This window comes from Labeo rohita, chromosome 6 (assembly GCF_022985175.1).
Source record: "Labeo rohita strain BAU-BD-2019 chromosome 6, IGBB_LRoh.1.0, whole genome shotgun sequence".
Taxonomy (NCBI): Eukaryota; Metazoa; Chordata; class Actinopteri; order Cypriniformes; family Cyprinidae; genus Labeo; species Labeo rohita.
In genome coordinates this window covers 21,995,432-22,017,686 of record NC_066874.1, presented here as the reverse complement: position 1 = coordinate 22,017,686, position 22,255 = coordinate 21,995,432, and the positions used below count along the sequence as shown (strand labels likewise).

Here is a 22,255-nt window from a genome sequence, read left to right as displayed (position 1 = left end):
TAAATCTGGATTGGTCGGAGTAGATGTCACGTCACAGAAAGGAAACAGCTGATTGGCCGATAGAAGTGTGACCTCCAATCACACCATGGCGGCTGTCTAAACTCCACAGACTCACACAGACACTGGTGAAAATACCACGTTAGAAACGGTTGCAGTAGGAAACTACAGTGTCACAGGTAGCATATCATTTATTATATGAATGTAAAGCTATGATGAAGAAAGTAGTGTTGATAACCGGGGCAAACAGGTAACGAGATTTTCTAATTGTTTTCTTATAGTTTCATAGTCAGGTATCACTGTTTTAAACGTCATTATGTTATCATCGTGGTGACAACTTTTAGGTTATTTTTCAACAATATTTGTGTTTTAAATAATAAAAGTCATCTTTTTATTATTTAGAAAGAAAGAAACTAGGATTAGTTGGTTTATATAGTTTATTATTCTGCATATGCATTCTCAGTGGTTGAGAAAACATGTTGCATAATGTCTCTGCATGTGTATGCTCACTCCATATAACCCTGTTTACATGCATGTGTATTTATTGTGCTCAGTGGTATTGGTCTTGCCCTGTGTGAGCGTCTACTAAGCCAGGATGCCCATCTGCAGCTCTGTCTGGCCTGCAGGAATATGCAGAGAGCTGAGGCTGCCCGACAGGCTCTTCTAGTGTCTCACCCTCAAGCTCAAGTTACTCTGCTGCACTTAGATGTGGGCAACATGCGCTCTGTGCTCAGGGCTGCTGAAGAATTCAAGCAGAAGTAAGACATCCCAGTTCCTGGCCAGTTTACTAAAATACACTAACATTTTGATGGACTTTATGCTTTTAATTCATCCACTAAGTCTTTTGAAGTCATAGTTTTATGTTAGGTACAACTAAAATTTAAGTTGTTGTTCACAGTGCATTGCACTGTAATTCTGAAATTTCATTTGTGCATGAAAATTTAGTACATCGCAATTAGTAAGCATGAACAAGAACAGATTCGGTGTCACTTAGGAGGGCATTTGAAGCCCCACGTCTGAAATAAATGTTATGTAATATAACAATAAACTTTTTAACTTAAATCTTCTTTTTTATACAGGTATAACAGATTGGATTATCTGTATCTGAATGCTGGAATCATGCCCAATCCCAGGGTAGATCACAAAGCTTTTTATAAAGGCCTGTTTTCTAGGTACAGCATTTATTTTTATATACACTGCCATCTACACTTTTGGATCTCTAAAGATTCTTTTTAAAGAAACAAATCATTTTATTCACAAGGATGGATTCAATTAATTAGAAGTGACAGCTACATTTATATGTTATTATTTATTTTAAATAAAATAATCCTATAAAAATTTCCTAACACAACTGTTTTCAAACTTAATAATAATAAATGTTTCTTGAGCATAAATCAGCATATTAGAATGATTTCTGAAGGATCATGTGACACTGAAGACCGGAGTAAATTCAGCTTCGCCATCACAGAAATAAATTACATTTTAAAATATACTGAAATAGAACACATTATTTTTTTCAATTGTAATAATATATCACAATATGATGCATGGTGGTCATAAGAAAATACTTATAAGTCCCCCTGTAGTGAAAATTACAATTTTTATGTTGTTTAGACAAACCATGTGCCAGTCCATGAATCAACACCATTGCTGAGTATTTAATCCTTAAAACTGTAGTTTCCCAAATGCGGTTTTTGAGTCTTCAAGGCATTATGAGGGCACAACATCGTCAAGTAAGTAACTTTAACAGATGTTACAGTATCTACTGTTGTTGTCCGCTAGTAAAAACATAGTTTTATCAGTCATTATCCGTGTTTCGCCATTATACCGTGTTTACTACAGTTCTGTTAGTGGTTCAGGGGGCTCTGGCTGGTGTGACTGCGTAGGGGCGGGGCTAATTTGCATATTCATGATTCCACATATGTGACCCTGGACCACAAAACCAGTCATAAGTGTCGATTTTTCAAAATTGAGCTTTATACATCATCTAAAAGCTGAATAAACAAGCTTTCCATCGATGTATGGTTTGTTATGATAGGACAGTATTTGGCCGAGATACAACTATTTCAGTATATGGAATCTGAGGGTGCAAAAAATTCAAAATATTGAGAAAATGGCCTTTAAAGTTTTCCAAATTAAGTTCTTTGCAATGCATATTACTAATCAAAAATTAAGTTTTGATATATTTACAGTAGGAAATTTACAAAATATCTTCATGGAACATGATCTTTACTTAATTTCCTAATGATTTTTGGCATAAAAGAAAAATCTATCATTTTGACCCATACAATGTATTTTTGGCTATTGCTACAAATATACCCCAGCGACTTAAGACTGGTTTTGTGGTCCAGGGTCACATATAGTAAATGAGGCAGGGGGAGAAGAGTTACATTCAAGCTGTTTTACGGCATGATACATTTATTTTCCAAGAAAAAAACATTTGAATATATCATTTTGAAGATCAAAGATCAGTTTTAAGGGATAAAAATTTTGACTGCAGGGGGACTTTCCGATAAAACATATTAAAAATTCTTACGGTCCCAAAACCTTTGAACAGTAGTTTATAGTTTTTAAATATATTCTGTAAAGCAAGTTTGTGCCCCAACATTACATTCCTCAACTGTAAATATTACTGTAGATATTACCGTCATTTTATGTATTACACTTCAACATAATAATACAATACAGTATACAAACTCTGCATACTATGCAAATTTCGTTTATGCATGTAAAATTCATAACTAGATTGTAAGCAATTTTTGGTTAATGTAATGCATCCATCATGCATCAACCAGTGATTCAATATTATACTTTTTTATAGCATGCATTTTTGCAAGTTTGTAATATATATATATATATATATATATATATATATAAAGTGTAGTATAGCATATACCAGGGTAAGAAATTTTTTTTTTTCATTAAGAGGCAAATATTTGGCCCCTGGAATTGATTTTTGGAATTGATTGATTAATGCCAAGTACTTAAATTTACCCAGTTACTTTAATTAATATTGTAAACTGGTGTTAATAACAATAGACTGTTTAAAATTGTCTAATCTAAATTATAAAAAACAGGAGCTCATAGGGCTGCAATACTGTGACAAAAATCATTAGTGTAGATTATTGCTCTTTAGATTGTAATAATGATTATTAATATCAATATAGAAAACAATATAAGAACATTTTTGTTTTATATTTGCATTTTGAACATGTCACCTTCTTGCTTCACAGACATGCCAATCCATGACATTGATCTAGTCTAGCGCACGTTATGCAAAAAGTCCTATTATAATCCAATGGCCAGTGCATTCCTAAATTCAACAGGAATGCGTTTGATTGGTTGTAAAGCTCAACGCTGGACAAAACAGAGTGTAAAAGCACTCTGATGCAGTGAGAGCGAATCTAAATGTAATTTGTCGAATTGGCCCTTTTCCTTCATTTTCACACTGCATTTTAATCATGACAGATGTAATACATTTTTTTAATTGAGCTGGGGCATTTTTTACCCCCTTTTCTTGAATTTATGGGGCATTTTTGTTCATTTTTGTGGCCTACAAGCCCTTGTTATTTTCAGACCCTGCTATATACTGATTTGATAATAATCCATTGTTATATGTTTTTCTATCAGTAATGTGGTTCACATGTTTGCCACGGGGGAGGGTCTTCTGACCCAAGAAGATAAGGTCACACCCAGTGGTTTGCAGGAGGTGTTTGCCACTAATCTTTTTGGTCATTTCCTTCTGGTAAGTTGATGGATTAGAAATGAGTGTGTTTCTATGACCACACATAAAAAATAAACAAAACTTAATAAAAAATATAGACAAAAGTAGTGTTTTTTTCACCATTAGTGTTTTTTTTTTTAGCATGGCTGTGGTAGAACATTTCACATTTTTACAGTATTTCTGTAACATAGTTTCCATGTTGCATTTCCATGATGTAACAAATCGTCTTCCTCAAAAAGTTCCCCCACAACAATATTTCACGCATAAATGCCACAGGATTCATTTCACTGATGTCAACAACTTGTTCTCCTGGCAGCTGTCCCGATCAATAATTCATCCGTAAGTCTCTAGTGCTTAAGTTATTTTGAGTCCTCAAATTGCAGCCCTGTGCTTCTTTGTAAAGTGTTGCTGTCTGCTAATTGGAGAAGCTCATTCATTTGCACTAAGGCATCTGGTCATCAGTGCTGGAAGACGGGCAGCAGCATTCTTTCCTCGTGCTTCTTTATACAGTCTTGTTTTTGTGGCTCAAGTGGCTCAGGCATTAAAGTTGCAGTAGATATGACACTCCATGTCCTCGAAGGCCAGACAAGACATATCGATTTTCTGCTGGGACGGCACCGAGAGAGGAGGAACAGGCTTGTATTTCTAGTCAGGTTGCCCTCTGTTTCTCTCAACCCCACATACTAAAATTCTATATATATAATTTTATATGTGCGTGTGTGCGTGTGTGTGTGTGTATTTTCCAAAAAAACATTTTTTTTCAATTTTTTTGGTAAATATACACACACACATATATAAAATTAAAATAAAATACAGTATAATATAATAATATATTATAATAATATATTATTTTGGGAAAAAAATAATGCGTTTTAGCATGTTTTTAGCTAGTTTTAATTAAATAGATATTACATTGCTATTAAAATTACATTTTAAATTACGTTAATATAAATGTAATTTTTTATTAAATAAATGCAGCCTTGGTGAGCATAAGAGACTTCTTTCAAAAACATAAAAAATCTTATCAATCCCAACATTTTGAATGGTAGTTTTTTTTATTATTATTTATGAATGGTTCTTGTTTATGTCTCAACTAATGGTGAAAGATTAGGACAGGATTTACAGTGTGGCCAAACAGTGGAAGATGAAAACAATGTTTTTGTAATTCTGTTTAGCACTTCAAAGGAGAAGTCCACTTCCAGAACAACAATTTACAGATAATGTACTCACCCCCCTTGTCATCCAAGATGTTCATGTCTTTCTTTCTTAAGTCGCAAAGAAATGATGTTTTTTTAGGTTAAACATTTCAGGATTTTTCTCCATATAATGGACTGATACGGTGCCCCGAGTTTAAACTCCCTGAAAAATGCAGTTTAAATGCGGCTTCAAACGATTCCAATTTTTTTAAAATGAAAATAAATAATTCGCTAGATAAGACCCTTCTTCCTCAGCTGGGATCTTTTACAACTGCATTTGGGATCGTTTGAAGCCGCATTTAAACTGTATTTTTGAAGTTCAAACTCAAGGCACCATAGCAGTCCATTATATGGAGAAAATGAAATGTTTTCCTCAAAAAACACAATTTCTTTACGACCGAAGAAAGAAAGACATGAACATCTTAGATGACAAGGGGGTGAGTATATTATGTAAATCTTTGTTTTGGAAGTGGACTTCTCCTTTAAGCAGTACAATCCCTGATCTAACTGCATCTTTTGTTTCTGTCACAGGTGAAGGAACTGGAGCCCTTATTGTGTCAGATGGACCACAATTCTCTAGTGATCTGGACATCCTCCAGTAATGCCCGGCGATCCGCTTTTAGTCTAGATGACATACAGCATCAGAAAGGCCGTGAGCCCTACAGCTCCTCCAAATATGCATCTGATCTACTTAGCTTAGCCCTAAACCGACACTACAACAACCAGGTAAGTTCATGGTTCCCCTACAGAAAATGGTTTATTACATGATATGTTTTATACCGTAATTGTTTATGATTATCATAGTTGTGCATTAGTAATGAATACTAGTGATCTGTTCACAGGGTTTGTACTCAACAGTGATCTGTCCTGGTCTAGTCATGACTAACCTCACCTATGGCATTCTACCATCATTCTTCTGGACTATTATCATGCCAATAATGTGGCTTGTAGGTGCTCAGTTTACTTTACTTTTTATTTATCAACACAATAACAGGAAAGTCACACAAATTTTACACTGTGTTAATGTACTGTCATATGTCATCAGATAAGGATATTCACCAACACTTTCACCCTATCACCTTACAATGGAGCAGAGGCTTTGGTAAGTACCATCCCCACAACCAACCTTTATAACTTTATTAAGTTTAAAAGAAAAGTTCGCTTTCAGAATAAAACTTTACTGAGAATTTACCTCCATGTCATCCAAGATTCTCATGTCTTTCTTTCTTGAATCGAAAAGAAATTAAGGTTTTTGAGGGAAACATTTCAGGATTTTTCTCCATATAGTGGACTTCAATAGGTTGAAGGTCCAAATTGCAGTTTCATTGCAGCTTTAGTGGGCTCAACATGATCCCAGCCAAGGAACAAGGGTCTTATCTAGCAAAAAGATAGGTAATTTTCTAAAAACAAAAAAACATTTATATACTTTTTAACCACAAATGCTCATCTTGCAGTAGCTCGACCCAGTGTTTACAAACGAACGAAGTAAGTCAAACACTCCTTACAAAAAAAGTAAAACAACGATTTCGGATGATTTTGAAGTTGGAGTTTTTCACCCTACCCTGCCTTTTTTAACCGAAGTACACAGATGAAGAACGAACCGCACATTAACTTTTCTAACATGATTACGTAATGTGTGAAGACGTGCATGTGCTTTGCAAAGCTAGTGCGAGAAGAGCATTTGTGGTTAAAAAGTATAAAAATGTGTATATTTTTTAGAAAATGACTGAACTTTTCACAAGATAAGATCCTTATTCCCCAGCTGGGAATCGTGTAGAGCCCTTTGAAGATGCTTTGAAACTGCAATTTGAACCTTCAACCCATTGTCTCCCATTGAAGTCCACTATATGGAATGTTTTCCTCAAAAACATTAATTTCTTTTTGACTGAAGAAAGAAAGACATGAACATCTTGGATGACACAGGGGTGAATAAATTATCAGGAATTTTTTATTCTGGAAATGAACTAATCCTTTAACCATAAAAATTATTAAAATGTAATGAATCACTTCATACCACTACTGAATTGTATGACAGTGAAACGGAAAATGTTTCATACTACGAGGAATGGAAAAATGAAGTCAAGATGTGAAACCACTTTGATTCTAATTGTTTTTGAAGCCTAGTGTTGCATTTCAGTTGGAGAAATGACTCAGTTATTCACAGTTGTCTAGGCCTCATTGCTTTCTCCTTGTCCCTTGTTTTTTATTACACAGTTTTGGCTGTTCATGCAGAAACCTGAGTCACTGGACCCGATGGCCAAATACCACAGTTTGACCTCTGGGCTTGGAAACAACTACACCCAGCCACACAAGGTCAGAACTGACAATCAGGTTCCCTCACTTATCTATTTTATGCCTATTTTAGTCTCAGAATTTCAATTCTTTACAAAATCCCATTTTATATAGCAAATTATAGTCTATAGGGTTTATATGCTTTGTGATTGTGGTTAATTCTGCAAAAGAATGCACAGACTTTAATGTTTCTTAGCTGTTGATCTTAATAATTGAACTGGTTTTTGTGTTTTCAGATGGATATTGATGAAAACATTTCAGAGGCCCTCTATGTCAAGTTATTAGAACTTGAAGATGCAGTGCGGAAGAAACTGAGAGACGAGGATATAGATATCAAAGCAAAAAGCTAAATATGGACACAAACTCATGCATTCTATCGCCTTATAACATTTCCACCTTAGGAATGGATAAACACGTCATGAGTATTTATTTTACTTGAAGATCTTTAGAAACACTTTATATGAAATTATTATGATAATCTAGCATGGCTATGGTCATGTTCTTTACATATGATTTTATGCATTTGGCAGATTATCTAAAGCGACTTACATTGCATTCAAGGAATCAAACCTTGGCATTGCTAGCCCTATACTCTAATGTTTGAGCTACTTACAATTATTGTGCAATTTATATTGGTTTTGCTGCAGTGCATTCCAAGGTGAATGATGTTTACCATAGTAATTACTGTGAACGGTCAGCAGTCTCTGACTCTGATGAAAATGGGACCACAAATCTGTCATGTATTTTTAGCTGTTTTTCATGCCCCCAAAGGGGCTTCTTCCAAAATATTTTGAATAATAAGAAAAACTAGTATGGTGTCACTGCTGAGAGAACTGGGCTGTGAAGAGGGACACTGAATCTGTGCTTTCCAGTGAATAAAAGTTTGTGTGGAACTGTATGCGTACGACTAAAAAGTATAAACTGTTAATTGTTTGTTTTAAGATTTCAATTTAACTTTACTTTAACAGTCTTTTACAGATCTGATCATCCTTCTACAAAAATAAAAACTTAAAAATTGTCATTCAGCTAATACACTCACAGTACATACGTGACCCTGGACTACAAAAACAGTCCTAAGTAGCATGGGTATATTTGTAGCAATAGCCAAAAATACATTGAATGGGTCAAAATTATAGATTTTTTTTTTTAATGGCAAAAATCAATAGGATATTAAGTAAAGATCATGTTCCATGAAGATATTTTGTAAATTTCCTACAATAAATATATCCAAACTTAATTTTTGATAAGTAATATGCATTGCTAAGAATTTCATCTGGACAAGTTTAAAGGTAATTTTCAATTTTTTGTACGTTTTTTTTTTTTTTGCACCCTCAGATTCCAGACTTTTTTAAATTCCAGATTTGTGTCCTATCCTAACAAAATATACATCAATGGAAAGCTTATTTATTCGGTTTTCAGATGATGTATGAATCTCAATTTCTCACAGTTGACCTTTATGACTGGTTTTATGGTCCAGAGTAACATATGTGACACAGATGCACAGATTTTTTTCTGTGTTAGCTCTCAAACTACAAAGCAAATGCAACAAAGTAACAGGACGTGCCTTGTAACAATTTATTCAACTACACAGCATTATATTAATGTACATATTAAAAAATAATGATTGTATTTCTCTGGATGAGAGTTGGCAATGTAGGTTTGCAGATATTGATGGGTCGCCATGGTGACGAAGATCATAAAGATGCACTTCCCTGTGTTAATAAAGAAACATTCATGAACCAACTTGACTTTGTTTTTTTGTAAATAAGTTTAAGTTTAAAGATTTTTAACCAGTTAATACGACGATTGACTTGTTAGTCTTACCTTTGTCTTGACGCCGGAGATCTTACTGTGCGCGTATAGATATTCAGGTAAATTACTATGAATATAACTAATGAAGCTGGAGCATATTGCGTCCTGTTGTCTTTAGAGCTGAACAAAATTAATCCACAATATAGGATGAAGCGATGTAACTTTGTGTCGGTTGATCCAGACATTCGGGTCTGGTCAGATGCCGTGTGTGTGGCGGCTGAGTCGTTTCCACATCTTCAGGATCCGCAAAGATTTGTTGCAGAGGGGCTTGTGAAAAACTGCTCGCGTCGCACTCAGTTTCTTCAGCGAAGCCGCTGAGTTTAGGGTTGCAGAATGCCCAGACCATGCCACAAAAGTACACAAAAAACGCTGACATCACCAAAAACATGAGCGCATAAGACTCGATCATCGCCTCCGTCACCACATTCGGCATCTTCACTCGCGGAACAACGGGTTGAAGTACATAAATTGTGAACTCAAGTCAAAGTCGAGCTGAATGTCCATGAATCACAGTCGTCTTCAGTCTTCTGTACCTGTGCGCTTGAGCATCACAACTGCCTCTGCCTTCATTATGACAGTTAAAGGAGCGTTTCACACTCCCCTATTAAACTTTGTCAATATATTTACTAAAAAATGAAGAAGAGAAAATGAGTTGTTTTAAAAACACAAATTTGAAAACTAACGATAATATCAGGAAATATGAACATTAACAATCTCAGTTCTCACAAATAATGTACTGTGCTAATGACTGGATATTTTTGGTAGATATAGCCTACTGTATATTCTATCAGTTGGCTTTTTTGTTTTGCTTGCCACCTTTTCCTTACGCAGAAGTAAGCCTATGGGTGAGACTTCCGGTTCATTATCCGCTATAAGAATAACAACGTGCAGTAAATAGTTAAACTGTTTGCACAACTAACCACTGTGTTAATAATTAAGATAATACATTAAAATAATATGGGAAGACACACCTTGATGTTTTGTACAGCTAATTATCCACCTTATTTTTCAGTGCGGAAGTAAGCTGTTTTCTGGTAATGGGTTAGACGTCCGGTTCATAATCCGCCATAGGGAAATAACGAGAAGAATATCGAAGTGCAGTAAACGGTAAAACAGTATGCACTACAAACCAGTGTGTTCATAATTAAGATAATACATTAAAATAATGTGTTAAGACACACCAGTTTGCAATATCAAGCAGCAAAATGAGCTTTTTGTGCAGCTAAAAATAGCTGGAAGTGGATGAGACCGGAAGCCAGACCCATAAAATGTACAGATGGCCACGCCCACTTTTACAGGAAGAAAAAGGGTGATTTCATAGATGAGGTAAGTAAATACAATTAGATAACATTTTTAGATTTTTGAATAACTTGAATGACACACAATAAATTATTCCATCTACAAGTGATATTTACTTTGATATCCTCCCTCACACATCAGGGGTTATTAGACACAAATTGTTCGTTATTAATTTTTGGTCTGTGTTCCATTGTTTTAATCAAACCGAATCAAAGTTCATTTGGAAGCAAACTCTGTTGCACACCAAAGTTTGTTCACACTTGCAGTAATTGCATGAATGTTATAACCAAACCAAACCTGCTATGTGTGAACACACCCTTACACACCCCCAAACCTGTATGACTTCTGTGTAAAATAATTGAATTCTGAGAATTTTCTCAGTATTTTTTTTTTTTTCACACAATTGGAGTCAATGCTAACCAAAACCGGTTTGTAATGACGTAAGGGTGAGTAAATGATGACAGATTTTTTAGTCTTAAGGGTGAACTGGGTCTGGGACAAGGGTGAAACATTAAAAATGCATACATAAAATCATTTTAAAGTAGCAAATGAAAGATAAAAGCAATAAAAAAAAGTTTTCATGATAATTACGTGATCAGTATATACTTACACTGTTCATTTGGTAAACCAATAGGCTTTATAACAATAACATCATCAATCTACCCTACTTTTTTAACCTACCCTATATTTAGACAACTCTGTAGGTCCATAAATAAACTGCCAAGAGAATTCAAGCTTTGTGTCTAATAATTAACTTGTGATATGACACATTTTCGTCACAAAGGTTGCTAAATAATAATTGTTTTAATGGGGTTACTCAAGCAGTCCAAAGCTATTTCGAGCTGTTTAGAAGACTAGTCATGGGGTCATATGACCTGTCTCAGCGTCCCTCAGGGACTGCAAGTGGTATTAGGGGCTCTGTCCAACACTTTTTACACTTTAAAGGGTTAGTTTCCCCAAAATGAAAATTCTGTCATGTATTTCAAAACCTTTAAGACCTTTATCTTCAGAACACAAATTAAGATTTTTTTTTTTAATGAAATCCGAGAGCTTTCTGACAGGACATTGTAAAATAGTCCAAAAGTCATTATTTTTCTTTTCTTTGTGCACAAAAAGTATTCTCATAGCTTCATAACATTATGGTTGAACAACTGATGTCACATGGATTATTTTAACAATGTCTTTACTACCTTTCTGGGCCTTGAACATAGTAGTTGCATTGCTGTCTATGCAGGGTCAGAAAGCTCTCGGATTTAATCAAAAATATCGTAATTTTTGTTCCGAAGATGAACAAAGGTCTTACAGGTTTGTAAAGACATGAGGGTGAGTAGGCTAATTAATAACTGCATCCCAAATTACGCACTATACACTGTGTACTTATGCACTCAACCGTGTAGTGTCGACCAAAGCTGCAACAATTGAGTGTTCAACATTCCACACTTCATTTTTTCGGGTATTTAAAGTGCACTTTTTTATTTTTGGAATTTTCAGTGTGAACAACACACTACTTGCACTATTTATACTACAAACCATTATTGAAAAGTGCATAAGTAGGTGATTTGGGACACTTACAAAATTTTCATTTTTGGGTGAACTATCCCTTTAAGTAAAAAAATCTATTTTAATCTAATTTATTGACAGCTATAGCTTTGACACTAAGAAATAAAGTGGAAAAAAATGTATCTGTAGATTTATAGATCTTTACAAAATCGTATTCGATAATAGATCATTTTAATAAAATGACATTACAAAAGCCAGTGCCTATGTTGGTCTTTCTCTCTCGAGTATGTTGTACGACTACATGTCCCATACGCCTTTGCGCTCAGAGTCCCGGATGTCTTTTACGCCGGAAGAGAAGCGCGAGTCTTTTCCAGCCATCTTGTGGCATCTAGCAGCGAAGTGCTCGCTCAAGCCCCGTAGAATCGGAGGAGAATCCTGCTGAAAGGGGGCCATCATGCCCGGACATCTGCAAGAAGGTTTCGGCTGTGTCGTAACCAATCGGTTCGACCAGCTATTTGATGATGAAGAGGATCCGTTTGAGGTGTTAAAGCAGGCAGAATTGAAGAAGAAGGACGCGACCGCTCCTGGTGCCGCCAAGACCGCCGCACAGGCTACAAAGCAGCCCAAAAAGGAGTCACAGAAAGAAAGAAGAAACCCGCTTCCCGACAAGAAGGAAGAGACACAAGCTCCCGTTCCTCTCAAGAAAGAGGGTAAATATCGCATGCACCAAACTCGTCATTTGCTCACACTTTTCCTAAGTGAGCAGTCTGCAAAAGGCGCTACTAAGCCCATGAGGTCACGCACATCACTATTGTTGATCAACTGCCTGACATCTTAAAAACTCCCAGTGCTTTCGGTGAAAATGCTTTTTTGCGCCGTACGTTGTTTGTGTGTGGCGCACGTAGTAGAACCTGTTGCTGCTTAATTATTTTCTAGATTCTTCATGAACTACAGGCCTAATGATAACCATCAGTTTGTTTGTTAAATGTCGGGTATATTCGTCCGTTTACCTCTACATACTAGTAAAAATCTTCCTTTTAGTACAAAAACCCGTTTATTTATATTCTTCGAATGCATAGTAACGTTACATTATCGCATGGCTTTTCGAGCAGTGCAGCTCCAACCTCGTGTTTGAGGCAACATAGTCCGTCCTCTCAGACACGACACTCCCATTGAAACCCTCCTATTGTTACTCGCTTAACGCGGGTTTTAACTTCGTTACGTGCTTTAAAATCCCACCAGTATGAGCAACTCTGAAGGGTAGGGTTGTCAAAGTTTTTTTTCGGGTGTCAGTGGCCCTGACTGATCTGGATGAGAGGAGGCAGCGGGCTCGTGAACAGGTGCGCGCGCGGGCGGGACGACGGGCGCGTGATCAGCTGTTGGGCCGCGCGAGAGCGTCTATTTCGGTAGGTGGAGGGTGGGATCAGTCAAGAGGCGCAAACCATTATTATCTAGACCGCAACGTGGAGTGTATTGCTTTGCTGGTGTGAAAACTCAAGTGGAGAAAAACAGACTTCCCCTGCGCAACTAGATAAGAAAAATAAACACAACTTTAAGTAAAGTGGAAGACGTAATGTGTGTTTGCATCGTTCTTCCCTTTCAGAAAACTTTGGTACAGTCCATTTTTACAGATAAAACAACGGTTTGCCCAGAAATTAAATTTGACATTCTCATGTTGGTTTTAAACCTGTATTAATACAAAAATATATGTTGAATGAGATTTACTTTTTTTAATAAAAGTTACCGGTGATGGATGCTGTAGTTCAGCTTTTAGTTACGCTCATGAAATGAGTAACATGGTTGAACAATTTTGAGGGTGAGTGACTAATGACAAATTGTACTTGTTAGACACATTAATTGAAGTGGACTTTTTATAATTCAGATTAAGACAACGCCTTTTGTTTTAATGGGTTTTCCATCTCATGGATGATTGTTTTCTGTGATAATTGTTGGTGTCAGCGGAGTTGAATCGTTTGTGTCAATTTTGCAGGGATGAGGAAAATGGGCCGCCGGCCGGAGCAGCAGGGTCAGCCGGGACCCCAGCAGCAGGGAGGTCAGGGGGAGGGTCGCCCACCAGCCGACAGGCGGCCTGACAGGAGACCACCACGTGAACGACGCTTTGACAAACCCGCTGACGAAAAACCTGCTGAGGGTGGAGAATTCTCAGTGGAGAAGTGAGTCAATTGACCTTTGTTTGTGTAGTGATACATAGTTGATCTTTGACGTTTTATATTGGAAGCATTTAATTCCAGCAGAAGTGTACTTGCGTTTTTATTTTTCATGTTTTTTCTTTCTAGTCATTTGAAACCAGCACAAAATGAAAATTCACCCTGTTTATTTTCCAAACGCATGTGGTAGATCTTCTTGTAAACAATTAATCTGCGCATATCTGTCTTTTTGAAACTCGTAGGTCTGGTTTCACAGACAGGGCTTAGACTAAGCCAGGATTAGGCTGTAGTTCAAATAAGGACATTTAGGTCATTTTTATAGGTGTGCCTTAGAAAACATTACTGGTGTCTATCTTGAGATAAAACAAAGGCACAGATGTATATTATAAGATCAGTTAATGCAAGATTCTTTCAGTTGAAACAGCTCAGACTTGCATTTTAGTCCAAGCTTAAGCTTCATCTGTTAAACCGGAGGATAATGTTTAATTTAAATTCAAAACTAACCCTTTAGTGAAAACACCCGACGTGTCTCTGCGTAAACTTTTAAATGAACTTCATACATTTTTGTTCCTGCATAAAGCTCTGCAGTCATTAATTAGCAAGATCTAAATTTAGATAATTTCAGCTGAAACGACTGACATCTAACTGCTGTATTATCTCCTCTCTTCAGGTCTGTCAGTGACAGGCCGTTCCGGGGTCGTGGAGGTCCCAGAGGAGGGCGCGGAGGCCGGGGCAGAGGTGTTGGCAGGACTGACGGCTTTGACTCGCGCGGCAAACGCGAATTTGACAGACACAGCGGCAGCGACCGATCGTAAGTCATTTGCGTCCACACGGTAACTCTGATTGTAATGCCGCCCGTGTGACATATCAAAGCTAAGTGTTAATTTTTGTTTCAGCAGCCTGAAAGCAGAGGAAAAACGTGGAGGGAGTGGATCTCATAACTGGGGCACTGTTAAGGACGAGTTGAGGTCAGTGGAGCAACATCCACGTTGTCTGCCAAAGTCTTGAGAATGCAGAAGAATTTGATTGGACACAGACTGGTCAGTTGGTCATTTTGGTTCATTATTTTATGAAATTGGATACATTTCTTTCCTGTTACAGCGAGCTTGACCAGTCAAATGTCACCGAGGACACCCCTGAAGGAGAGGAGCACCCACCTGCTGACTCGGAGAACAAGTGTGTAGACTTCAGCTCTAAATTAGCACTGCACTGCTGAGTCATTGTTTGCCATTTGCTGCTGGTATAGAATTTAAAAAAATGTAGTGTGTTGCATTACGATTAGGGAGATAATGATATCAAAATCTCACAGTACGATAATATCTTGATATGATGTCCACAATGCTATATTTATTGCGAAATATAAAAAAAAATACAAACGAAGCGATGGAAAAAAAAAAAATTTGTGTGCATTTTAAAGTTAGATTAAGATAGAAATTAAGAGCTCCAACCTGTGTTCTTAACTAAGAAAACTTAAGTCAGAAAGTCGTACCTGAACTTTAAAGGGGACTCAACCCTCTTATTTGTGGTATACTGTCTCAGTCTAAATTACTTTCACACTGGTGTTTTAAGAAACCAAACTAATTAAAATATAATGATGATGATGATGATAATAATAATAATAATAACAATTTTATATTATTGTTATTCCTATGAAAGTAATAGCCATATATTGTAAAACAGTTGCACTGTAAAATAAATGAAAATAAAATAGGTATATTTTTGCTTTACAACTTGAGAGATATTTTGAATTAACGTTACCCATTTCAACCGCTAGTTCTCAGCAATTCATACTGCACTTTTAAGCTTTTATTTTGACGGAAACAACAGTAGAGGTTTTATTTTGACAAAATGCCAGCTTGAAAAAATGTCTCACTACAAATCTAGTGAAATGCTATAATCATCTGCCACGAAAACAAAGCATAACTGGTAGGTGTTGCGCTTCCAAACGTGAGCTAAACTCACAGCAAGTTCACTGCATTCACTGTGAACTGAGGTGTGGAAAACACAGGATCACAAGCTGATCAGCTGAATGAAGTGCATGAAGTTTGCTTTGAAACACACAGTGAAAACAGACTTGATGAAGAGATTGTGCTTTTGGTTTTAGTTCATTTGACAGATACTGTGCCAAAGCATAATGGCCCAAAACACAACTTTAAAGACTTTTTATATAGAAGTTTAAATGTTTTAAATATTTAAACCCCCCCGGAAGACCTATGTGACCATGACCATGATGATATCGAGACCGTTTTGCTATTGCAATACCACGATATTGATAATACCGTTACATCCCTAGTTAAGTTTGGTTTAAGAAAAGTGGCTCTATTAAAATCACAAGATGTTTACAATCTTAAATAGTTACTGAAGGGACAAGTACTTTTTTATTGATTAAATGAATTTTTTAATTAATTTTTATTTTCAGTTCTCTATGCAGCAGTTTTGGCTCAATTGTGATGTTGATGTTTCCACAGGGAGAATGAGGCTGAGGAGGTCAAAGAAGAAGGTCCCAAGGAAATGACTCTGGATGAATGGAAAGCCCAGCAGAATAAGGAAAGAGCCAAAGTGGAATTCAACATTCGTAAGGCCAACGAAGGAGCTGATTGGAAGAAAGGATACGTTCTGCACAAGTCCAAGGCTGAGGATGTAAGTAAAATGACAGCGTTTGAGCTTGTTGTGTCGTAGTTTCCCTACCATTCCCCAAGACAACCTATATATTTTTTAAACGTACTTGTAAGGAATCTGAGTGCTCTCCATTTAGTATTGCATTATTAATCTATAAACACAACCACGTTTTTTTCTTTAAAAACACACAAGTCTTCAGGCTGTTACATTTTCTTTACATTCATTGTCTCCTTTTGTTGCTTTAGTCCTTTTCATCCCATTTAATGAATTAATAGTTGTTTGGATGTTGAACTGAAGTCTCAATTTCATCGAAAAGGACAATATTATAACACATACATGTTCATGTCTTTCCTGCAGGCCTCTGGCGACGATGCCGCTGGGGATCACCACTTCCGCAAGCCAGCTAATGACATTACGTCCCAGCTGGAGATTAACTTTGGGGACCTGGGCCGCCCAGGACGTGGTCGTGGAGGTCCACGAGGTGGCAGAGGAGGCCGTGGAGCTACTGCTACCAGGCCACCTCGTGAGCGCAGGCCAGACAAGGTACAGTCTATTTGTACATTTTTGTATGCATATGTATTTGTACTAGGGCTGTCAAGGTTCCTTGATTCAGTTTGAGTAATAAATAAAAAATAAAAAAATCCTCGACTGCAGTTTGCCCTTGTGAAGTACCGACATAATCCCGCAATTGGCGCATTCTATGGACGAGAATCAATGAAACGCATTATTAGACTGTTTTCAAATGCTGCATGATATATTAAAACTGTTTAAAAATCATCATAAAGCATGATGCTATTGTGAATTCATAAATGCTATAATTCAGTTTAATCAGATTTATTAGTTAAATCATTTATGAAGTTCATCACAATTTCAAAATAAAAGTTCAAACCCCTTAGCATTTCTGTCATTAAAAAATGGATAAAATATAAAAGATTAAGTGGACATTTGAATTAAATGTTTAGTCAATATTAAACAAGGAGCAGATCCAGCTGTAAAGTGTAAAAACAATCGCGTGTCGTTGGCGCCCTCTGCAGTCATTTGTCGTAATATACATTCATTTTGTTATTACCACAAAAAAATTAATTATAGGTATCCGATTAATCGTCAGAATAATCGACCAATACTCAATTACCAAAATAATCGTTAGTGACTGCTCTAATTTGTACCACTGTGGAAGAGTTTGCACATCTGTCCATAGATGGATGTTGGTGTCACCATTTTTTCATATTTATGGAGTAACAGACACCTGAGTCGATTATGATTGCAGGCTGGTCATTAAAATTTGGCTGACTGTATTGTCGAAAAGATTGGAGTCAGTAAAAAAAAACGTAAGAAATTAATGATTTTATTTAGCAAGGACACATTAAATTAATCAAAAGTTACTGGAAATATTTGTGTTTTCAAAAAATGGCTGCTGAAAATTTGGGAATAAATTAATTTTTCAAAAATCGATCAGTTCAAATAGTTTCAAAATGAAAGTTTATGTTTGCATACTGTGTGTGTGTGTGTACACTTTGTATGTTATGTATATATTATACAAATATTGTATGTATTTGTAAACACTTGTATATAATTTATATTTATATAATTTTTTTTTTTACATATAAATCTAACATTTTTCCTTAATATATACATGTATGTGTGTGTATTTATAATATATACATAACAAATATGCACAGTACACACACACATAGTGTGCAAACATAAACTTTTATTTAAAAATGGATTAATTGCAACTAATCACTTTGCAGCCCTACTTAATTCTAGTAATATTTCTCAGTATTACTGATTTCACTGTGTCCTTAGGTCAATTAAATGCAGCACTTGTGAGCAAAACGAGAGTTGTTCAAAAACAAAACAAAAAACAAATCTTACAAAGATGTCACTGGCTGCTTGGGATAAAGTATTTAGTACATTAGTATTGCTAGATAATTCCAAAGAGGAACCATAACTCCTAAAGTTTTAGTTGTTTGACTTATATGGGCTGTTTTTCTTGTTTTTAGGCCGGTGGAGTGTCTGTCCCTAACGTGGACGACCCAGAGGCTTTCCCAGCCCTGGCTTAAGCTGCCCAGACGGCACGCTCTGCTCACCCAGGAGGATCACTCCTCCACGGGTCCTTGTCTACGAGGCTTGCATGCTAACGGATCCTTCAGCAGATGAAATGATGGAAGACTGTCATCCATGCCATTCACCCCTGAGGACTGATTTTACCTGTTTTAGAAAAAAAAAGATGGAAAATTATTAAAAAAAAAAAAAAAAAAAAAAAAAAAAAAAAGGACGGACTTCTTGCTATTCTGAAGCAAATTATTGGTCGAGGTTTTGTATTTAGTAATAAGGTAGCAGGGATGTTTTCATACAGTGTTTCTTTTATTGTTTTTCTTTTTTCTTTCGGAAATTATGCATTGTTCATGGATACTTTTTGTACTGCTGCTTGAAAATATGCATTTCCAAAAATAGGTGTGAAGAGCACACAAGTTTATCTTAAGGTGTCCCTTAGCTTGCTTGCTTTTTACACACAAGTGTCTCAAAACAAGGAACAAGGTCTACAAAGTAGTTTAGTCATTTGTAAAGGTTACTGCATCTTTAAGGGAAAGTACAGAGCATTTTTGGCTTTGCTTAATTGTTGACTTAAACCCTTTGGGTCCCTGAAAGCAGGCCTTAAAACAAAAACAGAATCATTGGATTAAATGTACAATTTGATTCATAATTTAATGCCAAGATGTAGTTCTGACGATTCAGTTGCACTCGCCACAAAAAGTGTCTTTTATCGAATGACCACTGTAAAGTTCAAAATGGTATGTTTATACCATTGACTATACCTTTGGTAACTCAGGATAGTATCATACTTGTTACGCAAAGTTCCAGTGTAAATACAAGCAAGTAAGTTTACACACCGCACTCCTGTTTACTGAAAAATGTGAGCCAAGTTATGGATAAATCCTGTTAGAAATGACGTTTTCTTTCTGCCCCACTGCTTTTGCAACAGCTTTACCGCATAACTGATCTGAAAGAAACACCATCCTGTTCAGTGTGGAACAGCTGAGTGCTATGATAATGTGTGAATTCCTACCCTGCTATTAGACCTCTGTCAATAATTAAAAGATGGTCGATTCATACAGAGTTGTTGTGTGGACTTTAACTTCAAAGATGAAACCGCTTTAAACTTGTACTTGTCTGAGATATTTGTTCTAATGCTGGTCAGTTACGTTTCTTTTGAGTTTCCAAAAACTAATAGTGATACTGGTCATCTGAGTAGTTTATTCTACGGTGTAGTAATGGTGTCTTTGCTTAGTAGTTATAATAATGTCCCAGTTGTTAACATTAGTCAATGCATTGGCTAATATGAACAACGAGCTGTTTTTTTTTTTTTTTTTTATTCTTCTTGGTTGGCTGACGAAATGCAATTGTTTAATGTCTCTTCATGTTAGTACATGGTGCGTTAATGTAAACATTTAAAGGAGAACTCCACTTCCAGAACAACAATTTACAAATAATTTACCCCCTAGTCATCCAAGATGTTCATGTCTTTCTGTCTTAAGTCGTAAAGAATTTATGGTTTTTGAGGAAAGCATTTCAGGATTTTTCTCCATACAGTGGACTTAATTGGTTCCCCCAATTTTGAACTTCCAAAATGTAGTTTAAATGCAGCTTCAAAAGGCTCTAAACGATCCCAGCCGAGGAAGAAGGGTCTTATCTAGTGAAACGATCGGTCATTTTTGTCGAAAAATAAAAATTTGTATACTTTTTAAGCACAAAAGCTTGTGTAGCACAGGCTCTGGGATGCACGTCCATGATGCTACGAATTGGTAATGGGTCGTTCTTGAACGTTTCTTTCATTTTGAACGAATCTTTAATGTGACTCAGGAAGAACGAGTCGTCTCGACGAGTGATTCGTTCAGTTGCGCATGCGCAACATTCTATTAGGTTCTGTACTGGAATTAGTTCACCTGTTTCGAGTCTTCGGGTTATTCGAGTCATTCGTTCATCTTATTACATTATAGTTTTGTCCTGTTTGTAGTGTGATCAACGTTTGTGTAAGCAGTAGATGTGTTAGGGAAGTAACATGTAACATTTTAATTATATTTTGCTAAAACTAATGAAATGACAAAAAGATTTGTTCATTTTGCTGAACAAGACTCAAAGGTCCGAGTTGGTAAAATGATCCGAACTTCCCATCACTTCTACGAATCACATGTAAGTTCATCCTCTGTGTACTGTGTATGGTGGAAAAACTCCATCTTATTTTCTCCTACAGCTTGAGAGGAGGACATTGTTGTACCTTTTTGTTTATAAACAACGTTTACAAACTTACTTGCACTTTCTTAGTCTTTGTACATTCGCGTTGTAAACACTGGCTCTGTAGTTCCGCCTACGTTCCGTATGACCTTTCTACGTGATTCAATACGTAGCATTGTGAACATGCATCCCAGAGCCTGTGCTACAAAAACGTTTGTGCTTAAAAAGTATAAAAAAAAATTATTTTCCAAAAAAAATGAGAGATTGTTTCACTAGTTAAGACTCTTCTTCCTTGGCTGGGATCGTTTAGAGCCAGTTGAAGCTGCATTTAAACTACATTTTGGAAGTTCAAAATCGGGGCACCAATGAAGTCCATTATATGGTGAAAAATCCTGAAATGTTTTCCTCAAAAAACATATTTTAACAAGGGGGTGAGTTAATTATTCGTGAATTGTTCTGAAAGTGGAGTTCTCCTTTAAGTTTAGATTTTAAAAATGTTACATTTTGAAATTAACATTAATGCTGTTGAAATATTATTCAGTGGTCATGTTAACAAATTGGGAGTATTGTATGAGGATAACACTTTACGTTAAGGTGTCATTTAACATTAGTTAATGTACTAACTAACATGAATGAACAATACATTTTTTGCACTATTTATTAATGTTAGTTCATAAAAATATAGTCGATCGTTATTTATTCTTGGTAGTGCACAATGCATTAACTAATGGTAATAAACAACTTCAACAGTGCATTTCAATAATGCATTAGTAAATGCTGAAATAACCAATAAAGGGCACATATTATGTCCCTTTTTACAAGATGTAATATAAGTCTCAGGTGTCCCCAGAATGTATCTGTGAAGTTTCAGCTCAGAATATCATTTATTATAATATTTCGAAAATGCCTGTTTTGAGTGGAAGCAGAAACGCTGTTTACATGCATGTCTCTAATTCCATGAACTAATTCCAGCACAGAACCTAATAGGATGTTGCGCCTGCACGACTGAACGAATCACTCCCCGAGTCACATTAAAGATTTGTTCAAAATGAACGAATCGTTCAAGAACGACCCATCACTACCTTCTACAGAACAGGGCTACCTTACAGTTGGTTCCTCAGATACTTGGCCAAAAAAAAACAACAACATCTGTTTGGTTTTTATTATCATGATTATCATGTCTATCATTATCATGATTTAAAGCCATGTCAGTTTGAACTTCTGACCTTTCTGACCTTAAATGATGAGCGCCGCCAGTATGAATTCTAACTTCCGATTGGATGCTGTTCGCTTCCGGTCTCCACCTGTTTTTAATGTAGCTAACGTCGGCAGTGTCATGTCATCTACACACTCATTAAACTTTGAGGAGTGATGCACTGACAAATGACGGTCATTTCGACATTGCAAAGTGA

The 22,255-nt window shown here is 36.2% G+C and overlaps 2 protein-coding genes across 5 annotated transcripts; both read left to right on the top strand.

Moving 5' to 3' along the window:
- The first annotated feature begins 72 nt into the window (after positions 1-72).
- On the top strand, positions 73-8,714 carry hsd17b7 (hydroxysteroid (17-beta) dehydrogenase 7). Of its 3 annotated transcripts, none has more exons than XM_051113410.1 (9): positions 73-176; positions 552-755; positions 1,077-1,169; positions 3,628-3,742; positions 5,449-5,643; positions 5,760-5,864; positions 5,963-6,019; positions 7,132-7,230; positions 7,446-8,714. In XM_051113410.1, exons 2-9 carry the CDS (start codon positions 628-630, stop codon positions 7,557-7,559), a joined length of 906 nt encoding a protein of 301 aa, XP_050969367.1. In that variant the 5' UTR covers positions 73-176; positions 552-627; the 3' UTR covers positions 7,560-8,714. The 3 variants fall into 3 exon arrangements, with proteins under 3 accessions (XP_050969367.1, XP_050969366.1, XP_050969368.1); XM_051113409.1 differs by having other exon boundaries at positions 96-247; XM_051113411.1 differs by lacking the exons at positions 3,628-3,742; positions 5,449-5,643; positions 5,760-5,864; ... (1 more) ...; positions 7,132-7,230; positions 7,446-8,714 and adding an exon at positions 1,612-1,698 and having other exon boundaries at positions 96-247.
- A 3,454-nt stretch (positions 8,715-12,168) lies between these two features.
- On the top strand, positions 12,169-18,882 carry serbp1a (SERPINE1 mRNA binding protein 1a). Of its 2 annotated transcripts, none has more exons than XM_051112380.1 (8): positions 12,169-12,530; positions 13,811-13,994; positions 14,659-14,799; positions 14,888-14,956; positions 15,090-15,164; positions 16,457-16,628; positions 16,965-17,150; positions 18,611-18,882. In XM_051112380.1, exons 1-8 carry the CDS (start codon positions 12,275-12,277, stop codon positions 18,668-18,670), a joined length of 1,143 nt encoding a protein of 380 aa, XP_050968337.1. In that variant the 5' UTR covers positions 12,169-12,274; the 3' UTR covers positions 18,671-18,882. The 2 variants fall into 2 exon arrangements, with proteins under 2 accessions (XP_050968337.1, XP_050968336.1); XM_051112379.1 differs by having other exon boundaries at positions 14,885-14,956.
- Positions 18,883-22,255: the final 3,373 nt, after the last annotated feature.

Bases quoted from the DNA above. Each gene is read 5' to 3' on its own strand.
- hsd17b7 (XM_051113409.1), top strand. From the start codon at position 210: ATGATGAAGAAAGTAGTGTTGATAACCGGGGCAAACAG. The intron at 3,743-5,448 runs GTAAGTTGATGG...TTTCTGTCACAG, and splicing joins TTTTTGGTCATTTCCTTCTG to GTGAAGGAACTGGAGCCCTT. The intron at 5,865-5,962 runs GTAGGTGCTCAG...ATATGTCATCAG, and splicing joins TCATGCCAATAATGTGGCTT to ATAAGGATATTCACCAACAC.
- serbp1a (XM_051112379.1), top strand. From the start codon at position 12,275: ATGCCCGGACATCTGCAAGAAGGTTTCGGCTGTGTCGTAACCAATCGG. The intron at 14,957-15,089 runs GTCAGTGGAGCA...TTCCTGTTACAG, and splicing joins ACTGTTAAGGACGAGTTGAG to CGAGCTTGACCAGTCAAATG. The intron at 17,151-18,610 runs GTACAGTCTATT...TCTTGTTTTTAG, and splicing joins GTGAGCGCAGGCCAGACAAG to GCCGGTGGAGTGTCTGTCCC.